The 17,171-nt window shown below is 36.5% G+C and overlaps 1 protein-coding gene and 1 long non-coding RNA gene across 5 annotated transcripts in view; one reads left to right on the plus strand and one right to left on the minus strand.

The window, feature by feature from the left end:
• Arap2 (ArfGAP with RhoGAP domain, ankyrin repeat and PH domain 2) overlaps positions 1-17,171 on the minus strand; it is a 179,670-nt gene that overhangs the window by 30,952 nt on the left and 131,547 nt on the right. The window contains exons 23-26 of one of the 2 annotated variants that reach the window (XM_059275891.1): positions 14,179-14,326; positions 11,230-11,298; positions 8,794-8,868; positions 5,831-5,948 (exon numbers count right to left, since the gene is read on the minus strand). In XM_059275891.1, the coding sequence (XP_059131874.1) occupies positions 5,831-5,948; positions 8,794-8,868; positions 11,230-11,298; positions 14,179-14,326 (410 nt within the window). The remainder of the gene's footprint in view (positions 1-5,830; positions 5,949-8,793; positions 8,869-11,229; positions 11,299-14,178; positions 14,327-17,171) is intronic. The other variant, XM_059275892.1, reaches the window with a different exon arrangement.
• Positions 5,297-15,336, plus strand: LOC131921196 (uncharacterized). 3 transcript variants are annotated; one of them, XR_009381887.1, is made up of 5 exons: positions 5,297-5,436; positions 6,935-7,144; positions 8,787-8,899; positions 10,625-10,711; positions 15,158-15,336. It is a non-coding gene; the product is annotated as an uncharacterized LOC131921196 (long non-coding RNA). The 3 variants fall into 3 exon arrangements; XR_009381889.1 differs by having other exon boundaries at positions 10,654-10,711; XR_009381888.1 differs by lacking the exon at positions 6,935-7,144.

A 17,171-nucleotide genomic window follows, 5' to 3' on the forward strand; every position in this document is an offset into this window, starting at 1 on the left:
CAGAAGGTCTGATATGAAGATGCCCCAGCTCTTTCCCAACTCTGCAGCTGTGTATTCAGTCAGTTATTTCAGTCCCCAAATGTACAGACCATAACACCCTGGAATATGTTTGTAGTTAAAGTACTAATGCTAACAACCAATGAAGAAGAGAATGCCAAGGGTACCTACCTATCTGTTACTCCTCCTACTGAAACTGATGATAGAATCATGAGCACACTGTGCAATAAAGACATCAACCCCTCTTCTGCTATGACTACATTATTTAAGACGAGAGAAGTCATTAGTAAACTAAGGTCCCCAAAAGAGCAATTAATATTTTGGCTTCCTATCCATACATGAAAATGCTTCCTTCCTTCTGTGCCCATTAAAGCATGCCTACTTGTTATAATAATGGCTATTAACTATGTAACATAAAGATATACATGCACACAGCACAATGCTGACTACATAGTAGATTCTCAATAACTATACCAGGACTGAAGTCCATTGTGAGTTTATTTTATAATCCATAAATTAATAGAAAATATTTATCAGATAAACAAAACATTTGTCTTTGTAAAACCAGACAAAGGATAGAAAAGTGAATATTGCAATAGATTAATTTTGCTTTTTACAAATCTTTTCTGAAAAATTGGACAAAGGTCTAAATAGCTCATAATTTGTCTATGTCACAATTCAATTACTAATTAAAGAGATGGACTCACAAGTAAATCCTCATATAGTTGAAAATAGATACATCCAAATATACATCCAAATATAAAACTAATCATAGTAAGTACTCTGTTTACACAACGGTTGATTCAACCACATGCAGGCTGATAGTACTGATCCCATTAGAAGTTGTCAATTTCCAGAATAACCACTGTGCACCTAGTGTATGTATCATGTACAATATATCAATTATTGCCTACATCCTCCCAACTGCACTCTTCAAGTATGTAGTAGAATATTATTTTAAGGTGTGTTACTTTTGCTTATGTTGTTTGTTTAACTCTATGAAGCTGTGTTACTGAGCCTGTGTAAAACACCTGAAGGTCTAATAAAGAACTGGCTAATAGCAAGGCAAGAGAGTATATATAGAAGGAGAAAATTGGGAGGAGAGAGCTGAGAGCTGGAGAAGGAGGAGGACTCCAGGGGCCAGCCACACAGCTACACAACCAGCTAGCCATGGAGTAAGAGTAAGATGTATGGAAGTAAGAGAACAGGAAAAGCCCAGAGGCAAAAGGTAGATGGAATAAGATAAGGAAAGCTGTCTGGACACTAGGCCAAACTAAAGCCAGGCATTCGTTAAGTATTGATAAGCCTCCGTGTGTTCTTATTTGGGAGCTGGTTGGAGGGTTCCCCAAAAAAGACCAAAGACCAACCAACAACATCAGTATCCATTATTAATCTTCTTACTTTATATGTAAAATGACATTTCACAGAACTTACTCCTTTTGCCTAGTCATCTAAGGAGTTAAGGCGAGAACCAGAGATTTGAATCCTAAACCTACTGCACTTTAAGCCCTGATATTTTAAGTTCAATCTTTAGGTTGATTTCCATCAATTATGTAAATCTCCCATGATGGTTTCTCATATGTAATTTTTGGGTGGTAAGAGGGAATAAAGATGTTTTTGAGTCCAAAATAATACAATATAAGCAAAAAAAAAAAGTTTGCCTTTCTTCCTTTCACTGGTAAAGAAATAGCAGCAGTAGTTTCAACATTACATCCAAGGAAAATGATGATTAAGCAGTAGGCATGACAAGGCAGGTATAACAGAGTTACTAGACTAGGGTATGAGCCATGGAATAGAATTGGTAATGAGATTTCCAATTTTCAGAAGACTTATACCAAAGAGGGTTACTAGTACACTCAATTATAAGTAGATTCCATATTGATGGAACTGTGTTCTCACTATACTGAAATGTGTTACAGCAGACACATAGGCTTGTTAATGGGTAGATAATTAATTCTTGTCAAAAACTTTAAGTGTATTTTTTCTGATCAGGATCACTGTATGAAATAATGGAGGAGGAGGATAACCTTGCAAATTCAATTTTCTAGATAAAAAACAGAGTTGTAAATGAAGAGATTAAATATTACAGACCGTCAAACACTACAATTGTAAAATGACACAAATTTCCAATTTAAGAAAGGAATGAAAAGCATCAAAAATGGATTGAGGTATCAAACACTGTTAAAATATAAATGTTACAAATATATGTTTGTTGATGGTGATGCTTGCAGCCTTACGTCATGGCAGATTACACAGGATAGGGCATGTAACATGTGGAAGCAGGTCATTATCTAGAAATAGCACTTCATACTGTCTACTTCCTGTATATTGACAAAAAAATCAGTGTAAAAAGAGAACAGGTAAGGAAGGAAGTAAAAATTAAAATGTCATCAACTGTTTAAAATCATGTGCAGAGAATGAGCCTCATCTACTTAGTTCAATAGGAAAGCTAGTGAATTTTCATTGGAAATAACAGCTGCTGTCATTAAACGTCTGCCATTGGTAGCAGAGGTTTTCACAAATGATGATGGCATTTCCACTCTAATTCTTTAGGCCAAACTTAGGAAACATATAGGTGAGGCGAAGAGCTTGAAATCATATTAATAAAACCACATAGATCTTCCATACCATAGTATTTATAAGGGAAAAGGAAATATTTTGCTATCATATTGCTGCACAGAAAGTACTTGCTTCATAAAACCAAAATCCTCAGTGAAGTCTACTTAAATGAGCTCCTCAAGCAGATAATTCTTTGACAATTACAGAACATACAGAGAGGGTAAGATCAGTTTGTGGTTAAGTACTAAAAACACAGCATTGTTTAAAACAGAGCAGTTGCTGATGGAGACAAAACAAAAACAAACAAATAAAAAAAAAAAAAGAACCTCTCTGGTACAGTTTAAGTTCTGAATGAACTCCAAAGTTCATATGTTGAAGATTTGGTCAGGGCCTATGGTGCTCTGAGGGTATAGTGGAACCTGTGTCCAGTGTTCTGTAAGGGAAGGATGCTAGCTCATTGGGGCATGTTCTTGAAGGAGAGATTGAGACCTAGACTTTATCTCTTTGCTTCCTCACTATCAAGTAACAAGCAGCTTTTCCCTGCTTCACACTCCCCACCAGGATGTTTTATCCCACACAGGACCACAGGTCAACAAAACACACACTGAAACATCTGAGTGGTGAGACAAAAGAACTCTCTTCTCCATTTACATGGTTTATCACAGACATTTGTTATAATGCCAGAAAGCTGATGAATGGAAATTCAACAGGGAAAAAATGGGTCATAGGCATGATCACAGCTCACACATGAGTCAGAAGCCTGTGGAATTGATTTGTGGGGAGAATTTGGAAATGTCTGGAGAAGGATAATAGAGACCTATCATGCAATAAACAGAAATTAACAGGCATTTTGGTCTCTATCACACAAGACCAGAGTATATTTTAAAATGTCAATAATATAGGTTAAGGTTGTAAGTTCAGGATAGAAGTGAGGACTCCATTGATAACAGTAACAGGGAGTATTAATACTTCATCCTGGCAAAGAACTTGTGCATACTTTATCCATGTCTGGAAATGTCGTGGAAGGTCAAAATGATGGGATAATCAGGGAATGAGGAAGCGATGAAAAGATGATTTTTAACAATGGAACAATACAACCCGGTTTGTGACTTATCCAGTTAATCTTGGCAATAGTGTCAATAGACATATTTTATCCAAAAACATAATGAGGATGGGAATCAAAGTGATTTCTTTAAGAAAAAAAGAATCTAGATGTAGTAGAATATTATTTTAAGGAGTGCTACTTTTGTTTATGTTGCATTTGTTTAACTCTGTGAAGCTGTGTTACTGTGCCTGTGTAAAACACCTGATGTTCTAATAAAGAACTGGCCAATAGCAAGGCAGGAGAAAGGATAGGCAGGGCAGGCAGGCACAGAGTATACATAGAAGGAGAAAACTGGGAGGAGATCTATGATATAGCAGCCAGAGAAGGAGGGGGGCTCTAGGGGCCAGCCACCCAGCTACACAGCAAGCCACAGAGTAAGACTAAGATTTACAGAAGTAAGAGAACCGGAAAAGCCCAGAGAAGAAAGGTAGTCAGGATAATTTAAGATAAAGAAAGCTGGCTAGAAACTAAGCCAAGCTAAGGCCAGGTGTTCATAATTAATAATAAGCTTCCATGTGTGGTTTATTTGGGAGCTGGGTGGCAGCCCCCCCCAAACAGACCAAAGACCAACCAGCAACATATAGATCATATGGTTATATACTATGCTTTATTTAGTCAAGATTTTAAATTTAAATTTTAAATTTTAAAATTAAGGCTATTATTTTTTAATGCACAGTGTTGGAAAATAGAGGCAAAACCAAATTAAACCAAAGATATATTATCTACCTCCCCCACAAAACATTTATTAAGCCAGGTAGTGTGAGCATCAATGTAGAGACTCTCTAGGTCTAGACTCTAAAGGAGACAATCAGGAGGCCGATGGTGGGCTGCGGTGGACAATAACAAAGACACACGTGAAAACTGCCATCTCCCAATGCTAGTCAAGCACAAAGAATATGTAAAAATAGGATAACGGAAGAAAATTCATAACAACAAATACAATTTGTAACAACTGACAGAAGAGAAAGAAAGTATAAATTTGATGGAACAATTGAAGAACCAAGAAGAACACGGAAGCGGCACCGAAAATAGACTGGATATCACCACAGGAAAAAGGAAAGGTCAGTAGCAATCGATGGCACAGAATGTCAGCTAGAGTGAGGCTGGAAGCAGGTCTGCTGAGTCTCATAGTTGGGGGTCACAGGAGTCACTTGCCAGAGAAGTTCTGTCCGGTGGGGATAGAGTCTAAGGAAGGGAGATACTGAGAACTGACACCCAAACACTAGGGGATACGGTATCTTGACCTGACATATTGACAATATCATATTGTAAGTCCCATTAATTTTTAAGGAATTATGCATGAAAAAAGTCAGATGAATAAAAATATCAAGATGGAGTGATGAAGGAATGCATACTAATCCCCTTCCATTTTAATGCTGACTTCAATATTCCAAACAATGCACCCTGGGGTAGTTCAACATTGAATTTTAATTTTTATCTTGAGCTTGTGGGTGGCAAGGTTTTCCTTTTGGCAGTTTGACAGCTATACTTGAAAGGGTCCCAAGACCTTAGTAGGTATCAGCTAGACAGATGGTCAAGGTACAATGAAATTCTGCACCTTATTTTGTCTCCTAGAGGTCTTTAAAACCAAATGGTGTCATTAGAATGTTAAGCTTATTCAGCACTTGGCAACCAGGGAGTCAAGGTGTTTGAAATGGTTTCTTTACTCTTCAGCTTATTTGGGAGGAAAGATGACAAAGTGATACATTGATGACAGAAGAGACTGAAACAGCCAAAAGAGAGGTTTCTGCTAGAGCTAAAAAATTTGATTTGGAGTGAGCAATAATCTTTTAAAAATGTATCCTTTGTTCTTACTAAATATAGACCATACAGAGATGAAGTGTTGGGGAGGTGACATGTAGAATATTGTTATTAATCAAACTGCTTGTCCTTATGAACAAAACCATTATTTGATAAGGCAGCAACAAAGATACCTAAGGCTTTATACTGATTTATATAATTAATGGAAGAATTAATTATTCTGATGAGCAACATCATAGGATGTCAACCTCAAGTGGTGATAACATATGTCAATGGGCACAGAGGTAGAAATGAATTCACAATGAGATACGAATCTTTAGGAAAACAGCAAATGTTAGTAATGGCTTGTCACGAAGTATACTTCATTCTGTAAGGAATTTAAGAATCTCTAGTAAGAAAGCCACTCACCTAGCTCTTCATTTTCAATGACTTCAAATGTGGCCCAAATATCACCTTTAGTAGGAACAATGTTTTTTATTGCTAATATATCATTAGTTAATTCTTCAGCTTCCATTACAGGAGATATCTGTAAGAGAAGGAATATGTCTTCAAAGATGTCTGACACAGAAGTAGTCTTGTGCTAATCAGGTTCCCCATCTGATGATTCTCCAAGAACATAGAAAAGAAAACAGTTATATTTTTTTCTCCAGAAAACACACTGTAATGTCAAGTCAAAGATATATTGTAATATAGAAACATTGGGGAGAATTATTTTTTTTAGTAAGCAACTAGGCACTCAAACAAGATATACATCGTCAATCTCTTTCTCTCTCTCTCTCTCTACACACACACACACACACACACACACACACACACTTACACATACACAAACACCTCATCAGATAAGTCTGATAATTTTCTCACAGGAAAACTTTTCGTTTTTCTTTCCATAATCAAGAGTGTATAGTTACTTGTATTATTCAGTCTGAACCCTAAATAATATGAAGATGATTAAACAGTATCTGCCATGCCAAGAAGCCCAGGGGTTTTAGTGCCTGTGGTGTTCACTGCAATGCCAAGTGACAGATGGTGGCATACCAACATACAGAGTACATTCAAGCTAGTATTTCAGGATCCAGTAGAATCTGCAGTGCCGGCCTGGGGCACAGATCCACAAGCATCTCAAAGTTAGAGGCCACTCTATGAGCATATCACCTTTTCAGGGACTTAGGATTTCTGGGATGTTGCCAATCCTGACTGTATATTATTAAAAAAACAACAGAGGTTTCTTTAGTTAGAATTTAGAGATAATGTTAAGCAGCAGACATATTAATAATTAGAACACTGCAACTATAACTTAGTTTGGATGAATATCCTAACTTAAAAATTTCTTAGATTTGCTCATCTGTCCATATTTTGTGCATGCGTGTGTGTGTGTGTGTGTGTGTGTGTGTGTGTGTGTGTGTGTGTACCATTATAGGTAACTCACTTATTCTATCTTCATGAAATTTGGGGTTTAATTTATGAACTATATTAATTACACGATGAAGTATATTTCTTTTCTATTTGGAGGTTCACAAAGAATTGTCAACTTCCATTGGATCTCAGCATCCAGTAAAAGTGGAGAACATGTAGCAATGGAAATAGCAGGTGAAAATTCCATGATGCTTCCAATCTGCCTTGCTCTAAAATATTTTAAATGTGACTTTATTATGTTATGGGTTTGGATGCTTTTCCTCCATGTATGCTTGCATACCACTGGAACATCTGATGCCCTCTGAGGTAAGAAGAGGGTTTTCAGATTCCCCAGAACTGGAGTTACAGATGGTGTGAGTCACCATGTGGGTTCTGGAAATCAAACTAGGGTCTTAAAGAAGAACAGTCACTTCTCCTAACTGATGAGCAATTTCTTCAGCCTTGAAAAGATTCTCTTAAAGAAATATAGCCCTTTCTTCAAGGACTAAAAATTAGTGAGAAATGAAATGTGTGAAATAAGCAGCAGAAATGCCTTGAACTCCACACTCAGGAAAGCATTGATTTATAGAATGCAAACAGCAGTGTAATGAACATCAGGGTTAGCTTATGCTGATCCAAGTCTCTGCACTGTGCCCTGATGCCTTTCAATTCCCATTTTCCATTCCCCAAAACTTGGTATATCGTCAGCCTCCAGGGCCTGAGGTCAAAATCAAGGGTATAAATACAGCAATGTGGTTTTTCACTCAAAGTTATATGCAAATGGTACTGATTATTTGATTATTGTTGTGTAGTTAGTTACTTCTGTTCTGCTTTTTGAGATTGTTTGGAATTACATAGTTTTTTATTATAAGACAATGAGGAAATATGGGAGAACTTTGCATAACTGTAATAATGAATATGACTTCATTAGAAAGACAAAATTAAAACATGCTTTTAAAGAGTATATATATATATATATATTCTTATAATATATATGCAGAGTTAAATCATGTATTCTATCTCTTCTAGCATTAAACAATAGACTTTTCCTGAGTGATTGAGTCTGTAATTTAATCTGTAATAGTTTTTAATACTCATTATTATGACAGTTACACATTCAGCATAAGAACTACGATGTGACTAATGAAGAGAAAATGCCTCCCTTGAGATCTGATCATAGACTCTATGATCATGTTCCAGCTCCATGTCCTATGCAAGGCAGCTCATGACATATAGTCACAATACATAAGCATTGGAATTACCTAAGTTAGTAGTTCCAGGATATTTAACATCTTAGATTTTAAAAGATATAATAAAGTGAATTTCTGTTACACAGAAGAATGTGCACTCTTTACAGAGGAAAAATCATCTTAGCAAGAAAGCACATGAAAAAGTACTGCTCCTGTCCCTAAAGAAGAAATATTGTCACAGATGACAATACTATGAAAAATATCTATTTTTAGTTTAGCTCAAAGAAAAGGAAGAGTTACCTAATATTTAAGTTTAAATGTTGAAGTAGTGGAAATGAGACTGGGCATTAATAATACTAAAATAGGTACTTATTAAACAGTAATTTGGAAAATAATTTGCTATGTGTTTACATACTTTTATATTAATAAAATATTAATATTAATCCTGTAATTTTTCCTCATTTTATAGTTAAGAAGATGAAGGATAAATCAGGGTAAATAATTTGCTTCATGTTAAAATTTTAGAAAGGGCAGAAGCAAGTACTTGAGCTCAGTTTATTTTCTGGCATCTATAGAAAAATCTTAACTAATGCACAGGCGATGCTCTATTCTAAATAATTAAAATACCAAATTCCTAGAGGATACTGATAGGAAAGATCAATCTTGTTGTCAGTCACTGTTTGAACTGAAGAGAACCTAAAAATCAAAATATGCCAGAAAATTTGTCAGTGAACACCAGCTCTTAGGATTCCAAAAGAACCCTTTATATTGTTCCTTAGGACTCACCCGAATTATAATACTACAGTCAGGTTCCTTCCTTTCTACAAATACTTCGATTAACAAGTCTCCAGCCTGGGACACCTAGAAAAGGGCAGAAGTGAAGATAGCACATGTAAGTATGTCACAAAAATCACAGACACAGCACCTAAGAGAGTTACAAAATACCTGTCACACTTCTCAAAAATGTACAGCATTGAAATTGGCTCAATTCCTCTGTTCACCATTATTAGGTATTTATTTCAAAACGTGTTTGATTACAGACAAGAGTTTCTAGTTTAAACTCTAAACAAATGATATAGCTAGCAACAACATTCACAGTATGAGTTTTTTATGCCATGGTCAAGGCCTTAGTAGCTTCAAATACTGAAGCAATGACTCTAGGAAGGACACAGGCTGCTTTTGACAACAAACATCTAGGAGCCACAGAATATGCAAAGCTCTTAATCCATGTGGACATCATCTCAAAAGACAAAATAAACCTTGGTAAATTTTCATGCAGCTGACACATTCTAACACTGAAATGGTGAAGTACTTTATCTCAAAGCTGCACTGAAATTATAAACAGGGAAAGTAAAATAATAGAATAAGGTAGACAAGCAAGATAAGCCTTAGTTTTTATTATCCTCACGGAAGCATTTAAGAACATTTTGTTGGGTCATTACCTGCCCAAACAGAGACTAAGCGAAGTTAGAACTAAAAAAGAAAAGGACAAGACAGCACAGTGTAGACCAATGGAATAAAATAGACCTAAATAATCAAATCAATATATAAAAAATAATTTGTATACTGTTTTTTTTTCAGAATGCCACTGTATAACCGCTGAAAACATCTATCACCAATAATTTAAAAATATTCTGAGACATAATCATTCTGATGTTAAATTTTCCTTAGCATAAAAATCTAAAATCTAATGAGTAAGAAAGGTTAAAATGTACTGAGAGAGAAAGATTACAATGTACTTTGAAGGAATACTCTTGCTTATTTTGTCACTATATGCATAGAAAAGCTTATTTCCAATTTTTCTTTCTCAGTTTTGATTCTACATAAAATTTCAAGGGAGAAAGAAATAGCTGACATTTTTGCTTTTCACTGTTTTTATAAACATCATAGCAAGAAGAAAATATTTTAAAAATTAAAAAGGCAAACACACAGAACATACAAAGTGGACCAACCAGTCGCTAAGTACTTAAATAGTTAAGTAGCTAAGAATTAAAATAAGAGGAAGACAGAAGCATTCAGAAAAGAGCTCCAAGCAGGACTTGAGATAGACTGAAGCAAGACTCAAGCAGAAATAACCATTTTCCACATTATTTTTATTGTCTTTCTCAATTAACTTATTTTGTATATGGTTGTTTTACTTATGGCAATGCCAAGACATCCAAGATTTTTTTTTTCTTTGTTGTAAAGTACAAGAAGCAGATACTTGGGCAATAACAATATAGATTAGATTGTCAAAGATTTCCTTTCGAGCTCAAAATCCTTCATTTCAGGACCGATTTACATCCACACCAAGTGAGCATTATAAGCACTGATAATAAGCCAGATTATTTTTAGTTTAGCGTTATACCTAACTCCTCTGGAAGTTTTATTAATTACTTTCAGCCAAAATGGAGGGAATCATTTGTTAAGTAATTAATATCACAGTATTAGTTTGAAGGGAATCTAAGCATGTGCTCATTTGCTTCATGTAGAACGATAGCTGCAATGATTCCTTTAATTAGAAGCAGACATTTCAGGACTAAGCAAACTTTGGGTCTGACTAATAAGCAGGAATTTGCCTCATTATCTGAGTGCAATTATGAACAGAGTACATTTGACCCATTTCTATTATTCACAGTGAAACCCTGAATCCATTATCATTCCTAGTTACCAGAAGATGATTAATGATCAACCTTAAGACGTTCCAGGGAATTCATCAAACAAGGTAAGGTACCCAGAAAAAGCCTGGTGCATCCTGAACACACAAGTCCAAAGTAATGTAACTAGGAAAGCAAGACAGGATTTAGAAAAGCAGACTTAAGACAAAAGTTAGTATGCATTGCACAGGTCACCTTAGAAACGGTCTCATTAATACAATCATCTGAGAGCATGCAGAGCAGAGGCATGTGAGAAATCATTTATATTTCCCTAATCATAAGGGAAAAAACCATTATGCTGTAGGATTTTGCAATTTAGTCTAGTATTACTTTGGCTTTAAATGCTTCTTTTGAAAGCCACTGGCATAGCCAATGGTGTTTTGTTTTTAGTAAATATTAACCATTGCTTCCTCAATATCTAAGGTTATATTAATGCGTTCTGTATGTATGCATCAAGTTTCAGACCTGCCCCAATCTTCCCTCAGTCTCTGTTACTTGGCTTTGCATAGGAACTTGAACACACACCACAAATGTATTTACGAACATTTTGTTTTCAAGTCTTTAGAGACTAACTCTTACTACTCACTTGAGTGTCTTTCCACTTGGTTATAAAGCTATTTTCTATGTCCATTTGTTTGACTTGGTCTTCTTTAACCTGTTTAAAATATAATTTGGGATATTCTAATAATGTAGAATACACAGAGCGAGGGTGCTCTTTCTCACCTAGCTCCTCAGGAATGTAAATAAACAACAAACTGCAAAAAGACCAGGATGGCCATCATTATCATCATCTTAATCACATGTGCCCCACAATTTGGGCAACATGAAGCCAACTGGACAGAGCCTCATAGGGCTCAGAACATGCTTTGATGATGTCCCATCAGACTGTAGAGTTTACTCATGGAAAACCATAGAGATTTATAGGTAAAGGTTCCCATGGACAGTTTCTGAAATTGCTTGCAGGTGAGAAACAAGACTCATCACTCAAATATAAATACTCTTTAAGGGCTTATTAAACTTTCAGTAAAAACTTAAGTTCAACAACACTATGAAGGTAACCATTTAGCTTTATTAACATAATAAAGAGAGCATGTAAAGCCACATTTATTTTTGTTTATCTCAGCATCAAATCATTTCAAAGAAGGTGTTGTTGATCAAAAAAACAAAAACAATAGACAAACAGCAAGAAATGAAAAAGAGACCAAAGAGCAATGAAAAGGCAATTCTGGTATGAACTCTCCTAGAAATTACAGTACAAACTGTTATATTAGTAAAAATCATTCGTCTTCCTGTAATAAGGAAAACTGTCTCACTTCTGGGCATATACCCCAAGGACACTCCACCCTACCACACTGACACATGCACAACTCTGCTCATAGCAGCTTTATTCATAATAGCCAGAAAATGAAAACAACCTAGATGCCCCTCAACTGAAGACTGGATAAAGAAAATGTGATACATTTACCCAATCGACTATTACTCAGCTATTAAAAAAAAAAAGATATGAAATTTGCAGGCGAATGAATGGTACAAACATGTTATATACTCACTTATAAGTCTATTAGCTGTAAAGTAATGTACAATTATGTTATAATCCCCAGACCCAGAAAGGCTAGATAACAAGGAGGGCTCAAGGGGGATGCATGAATCTCCCTGGGAAGGGGAAATAGAATAGATTTCATGGAGGTGGGGATAGAAACAGAAGTGATCAGGTGTCAGGGGAGATAGAAAAGGAGAGGATACTGGGAGTGATAACTAGAACTTGGGGGAGGGTATCTTGGGGGTGATGTAGAAATCTAGTGCAATGGAAACTCCCTGGAATATATGACAGTGCCCCCAGGAAGATGCCTAGTAATAGGGGATATCGAGCCTGAACCTTGCCTCAATAAGCAAGGGTTCCAGTGGAGGGACTGGGATACCAAGCCAGACACAAAACCTTTAACCTACAATTTGTCCTGCCTGCAGGATGTGCTGGGGTAAAAGTGGCACAGAAATTGTTGGAGTGGCTAACCACTGACGGATCCAACCTGAGACCCATGGCTAACATTGCCTGAAGGGCCACAAACCAGAGGCTGGAGGATAGCCCAGAGGCCTAGGATGGAACCAAACATGACTGGTGGGGGAAAAAAGTTAATGAAATGATTCCTAATGATATTCTGCTATATTAGTGGACTAGAACCTAGCATAATTGTCATCAGAGAGGCTTCATCCAGCAACTGATGAAGCAGATGCAGAGACCCACAGTGAAATATTAGACAGAACTGAGGAGATTCTACAGAAGAGGGGAAGAAGAATTATAGGAGCCAGAGGGGTCCAGAACAACACAAGAATATGGCTCAGAAAATCAACTATCCAGAGCTCATAGGCATTCATAGGGACTGAAGCAACCAATCAGGGAGCTAGTATGGGTCTGACCTAGGTCCTCTGCATATACGCTATGGTTGTGGAGCTTGTTCTTGTGGGACTCCCACAAGGGAGTAGGGCTGTCTTTGGCTCTTCTTCCTATGCTTGGGATCCTTTTCCTCCTACTGGATTGCCTCGTCCAGGATGGATATGAGGGTATGTGCCTAGACTTATTGTATCTTGTTCTGCCATGTTCGGTTGATAGCCATGGGAAGCCTGTTCTTTTCTGAAGGGAAATAGAGGAGGGGTGGGTCTGAAGGAGAGAAGGGAGGGGAAACTGTGGTCAGGATATAATATATGAGAGAAGAATAAATTAATTAAAAAATAGTAACAAAAATATAAAATTCTTAAGATTACTAAATGGCCACTCCAACTCATCTGGTTTCATCTGGCACATCTGTACCCACAGAATACAAGAAAATATCATTTGAGCAAGCTCTGAACCACTCTAGACCAAAAAGGGAGTGTGAGTGTTATTTATACAGTGGAAGGGACTCTTACCTTCCATTACTAAATTACTGAAGCCTATCCTTATTTCCCATATTTTATCTTCCTTAGACCATAAAAACATTACTATTCTAATAGTTTACTAAAAAAAATAAAATAAAATAAGAATACTCACTCCAGAGAACCGCAAACTGAAAAGTGAAATAAATACAAGTGAGGACTCAGTAAAAGCCATAAGACAATGTGTCATACTTGTCCTCCAATTGGAGCACATTAAAAAAAAGAAAAAAGAAAAAGAGAAAAAAAAACAGAGTGATTTCAATAGCAGCATTTAACAGGCTTTTGTTGATCACTGAATTTGTTAAACACATAACTTCACACCTCTCAGTAGACATACTTAATGCATATACACAGTGAAAAGAAAACACACACACAAACCCTGTAAATAGTATGCTGTCCAACAGACAACAGATGGTGAAAATATTTAAAAGCTGCTACATTTAAATAAATGGTTACTGTTTTCAAATTCAGTTATATCTAAAACCTTCAAACCAAACTATCCTTCAAGGTCCCTATTTTTTAAATATTCACAAGGACCTGTGAGTAACGTCCTGAAATAGGCACCATGTTCGGCAAGCTGTGATGCCTAACCCATTGTAACAAGGGGAGGGTTTAGAATTCTTACCTCAAATATTTCAACGTAATTATTAATTAGATCTTCAATTACATTGACTTCTTCGCTAGTTTGTCCCTTAGTTTGAAATAAGCAGGATGAAAAGACCAATGCCAAGTTATGGGCATTCATGTGATTGATTTCTGAGCATTTCTGAACCCTGTTAGGGGAAAGTATATCTCATTATGACATACTTGTATTCAAGAACTTCATAGAAACATAAGCTAAAATCCTCAGTTATCATTTTTAAACTTATACACACACATACACACACAGTATGAAGCTCTTTGAAATAAAAGGTGCAGTGGGGATTAAAAGACATTTACAGCCTAGTTAAGAACAGAAGCAAAATTACTGTTAAAAGGACCAGTGCCTGGTGTTCAGAGACTGACGACTGTATACAAACAGTTGCAACCAATGAACAACCCATGCCCAGAGCACAAACATGTGTAAGTCCCAGTTTGAAACGACGTATGTGGCTGCATCATAAACGAGAGAAGAGGAAGCGCAGGAAGTCAGGATAATACAGGCTCTACAGGGACTTGCTGGACTTGTAATGACAGTTTCCAGTTCACAGGCAAAGGTTACATTTTTCCACAAAGTGCACCATCAGCTAAGTACATATACTTTTAGCTTCACATCAGAGCCAAAGAAACCGTTTCCTGGTTATTTATTTTTCATTAACCAGTGAATCCCATCAGAGGGGCTGCTATGATAAACTAGACTTGATGAGACAACAACGTTCCCTTTAACAGAATAAAATCTAAATGGTTCTTTATGACTTCTCAAGTCCTTTCACAACAGGTATTCATCCAGTTATTCAAAGAAGGTTATCATTAACTCTAAAAGAGCAAAAGCATAATTAATAAATACAGCTATCCTTATCTTAGATACTAGTAAGAATGCCATTATTATTTATTAATGTGTTTTCCTTTATGGGTGTTTGCCTACATGTATCTATGTGCACCATTTGTGTATCTGGTGCCCACAGAGAGCAGAAGAGGCATTGAATCTCCAGGAACCGGAGTTACAGATGATTCTGAGCTGTCATGTGTGTGCTGGTAATGGAACCTGAGTCATCTGAATGATCAATATGTGATTTTAATTGCTGAGCTATCTCTTCAGCCCCCGAAAATGCCTTTCTAAAATAAATATATATTGACAAGATAATTAATTCTTCTAATCAGTCAGCTACAACCTTTGGGTACCAGAAAGGGCATTTTAAATATTCACCCTTATAAGTTAAAAGTGCTTCATAACAGCAGTAACCTCCACAAGGGACACTTACAAGGATAAAAATGTCGAGGAGAAATACAAGTACAAGTGCCTGTTCATGATCTCTATTGAATTTTCACTAACTGAATATAGAGCAGCTGCATGACTCTTAACTTAATTACATTGGACATGGATGGGGACACACACACACCAAGAAAGAGCAAACTATTCCTGATTGAGAGAGGTGCTCCTGTGTATATAGACTATAGAGTCTACTAGATGCATGCAAAAAGGAGTAAACACGGTAGTAATATATATGATAATGTCAGAAATCCATAATAAAATGCAAAACTTCACAGCAGAGATTGGATAAAGAAACTGCAGTCATCACAGATGATTTACAAGATGAAAAAGGAACTAGAATTTAATAAAGGAAGAGGTAACAATTGCAAGCGCTCCTCCACACCACTTCTGCACTTTTATCACACTAGACTGTAAATATCTAGAAAATTTATCCCTGTTCCTAGAATACCAGCATCTCAGGAAGAGACTCTTGCTTTAATCACTCCGTGGCACATAATGAATACACGGTGAGAGGAAGTGGCTGCTACCGATGGCAGAAGTTGAGTTGTTATCTTGGGCAGGTATTGAACTGCATCCAAGGTGACTCACACTTTTGATGACATTACCCAATTCCTGACATTCTTGAGCCTTCTTCAGTAATACCATCCCTCTGTGGACCTCTTTAGCTGTCAATGCACTTAGTTTCTCTGATTACCTTAATGTCTGGAATAAACTGTGTACATGGCAGATTGTTTTCTTTACTTCTTGATACTGAGATGTTGTTGTTACCTGGTATTTCATAACCAGTCTTCTCAGAGTCTTACCCTGACCTTCTCATCAGAGCCCAGGGAAATGTTTCCCAATTAGACTTCTCTGTCTCTTCCCAGATGCTCCCTTCCCAGGAGATACTGTGCTAAGCCAGATTATATCAGTCATTTCTTATAAAGTCCGAACAGTGTATACAACTGACAAAGTCTTTCATAACTTCCTGCCAGGAAACTGTTCTGGTTACCTAGTACTCCTATGCCTCAGAAGATACATTCTACCTATGCATTGGGTTTCTCTTTAGTCTTTTGCTTGCTTGCTTGCTTGCTTGCTTGCTTGCTTGCTTGCTTGCTTGCTTGCTTGTTTATACAATGTCTCTAGTTCTCAGGATGTCCCTGAACTCCTGGGCTCAAGCAATTCTTCTTTACAAGCTCCCTAGTAGCTGTGACCACTTTGTTTTATATCCAGTTCATATATTTCTTTAATGCTGAAGAATTGCCTGAACTGCCGACATTCCTTGGACTTTGGCACATATTGACTCCTTCATTTTCTCTTACTTAATTCTAAAATTATATATTTAATTTTATCCTAGCATCTCATATAGTTATGTGTGTGATACAATATGAATATATGTTTTATAGGTTTTGCCTACAGCTCACTATGGAACCATGCATAACATTCACAATCCCAACCACCAAATAAAGAAAAACAAAATTGGGAGCTAAACAAAAACCCTAAAAATCATTTTATAGTAATAATTTACATGTTACAAGAGAATATCTGGCTGGCAAAGATAAAGCATTGTGGAATATTTCTAAATCTTATCTATAAATCAGCTACTTTTACTAAAAAAAAAAAGCTATATCACAAGTTTATAAAGTTCACAAATGAAAATATTGTATTCTCAGAATTCTCCCTAATATAGGACTCCAGCCCTTCAGTATGAAGTCATTCAATCATTC

This window comes from Peromyscus eremicus, chromosome 10 (genome assembly GCF_949786415.1).
Source record: "Peromyscus eremicus chromosome 10, PerEre_H2_v1, whole genome shotgun sequence".
Lineage (NCBI taxonomy): Eukaryota > Metazoa > Chordata > Mammalia > Rodentia > Cricetidae > Peromyscus > Peromyscus eremicus.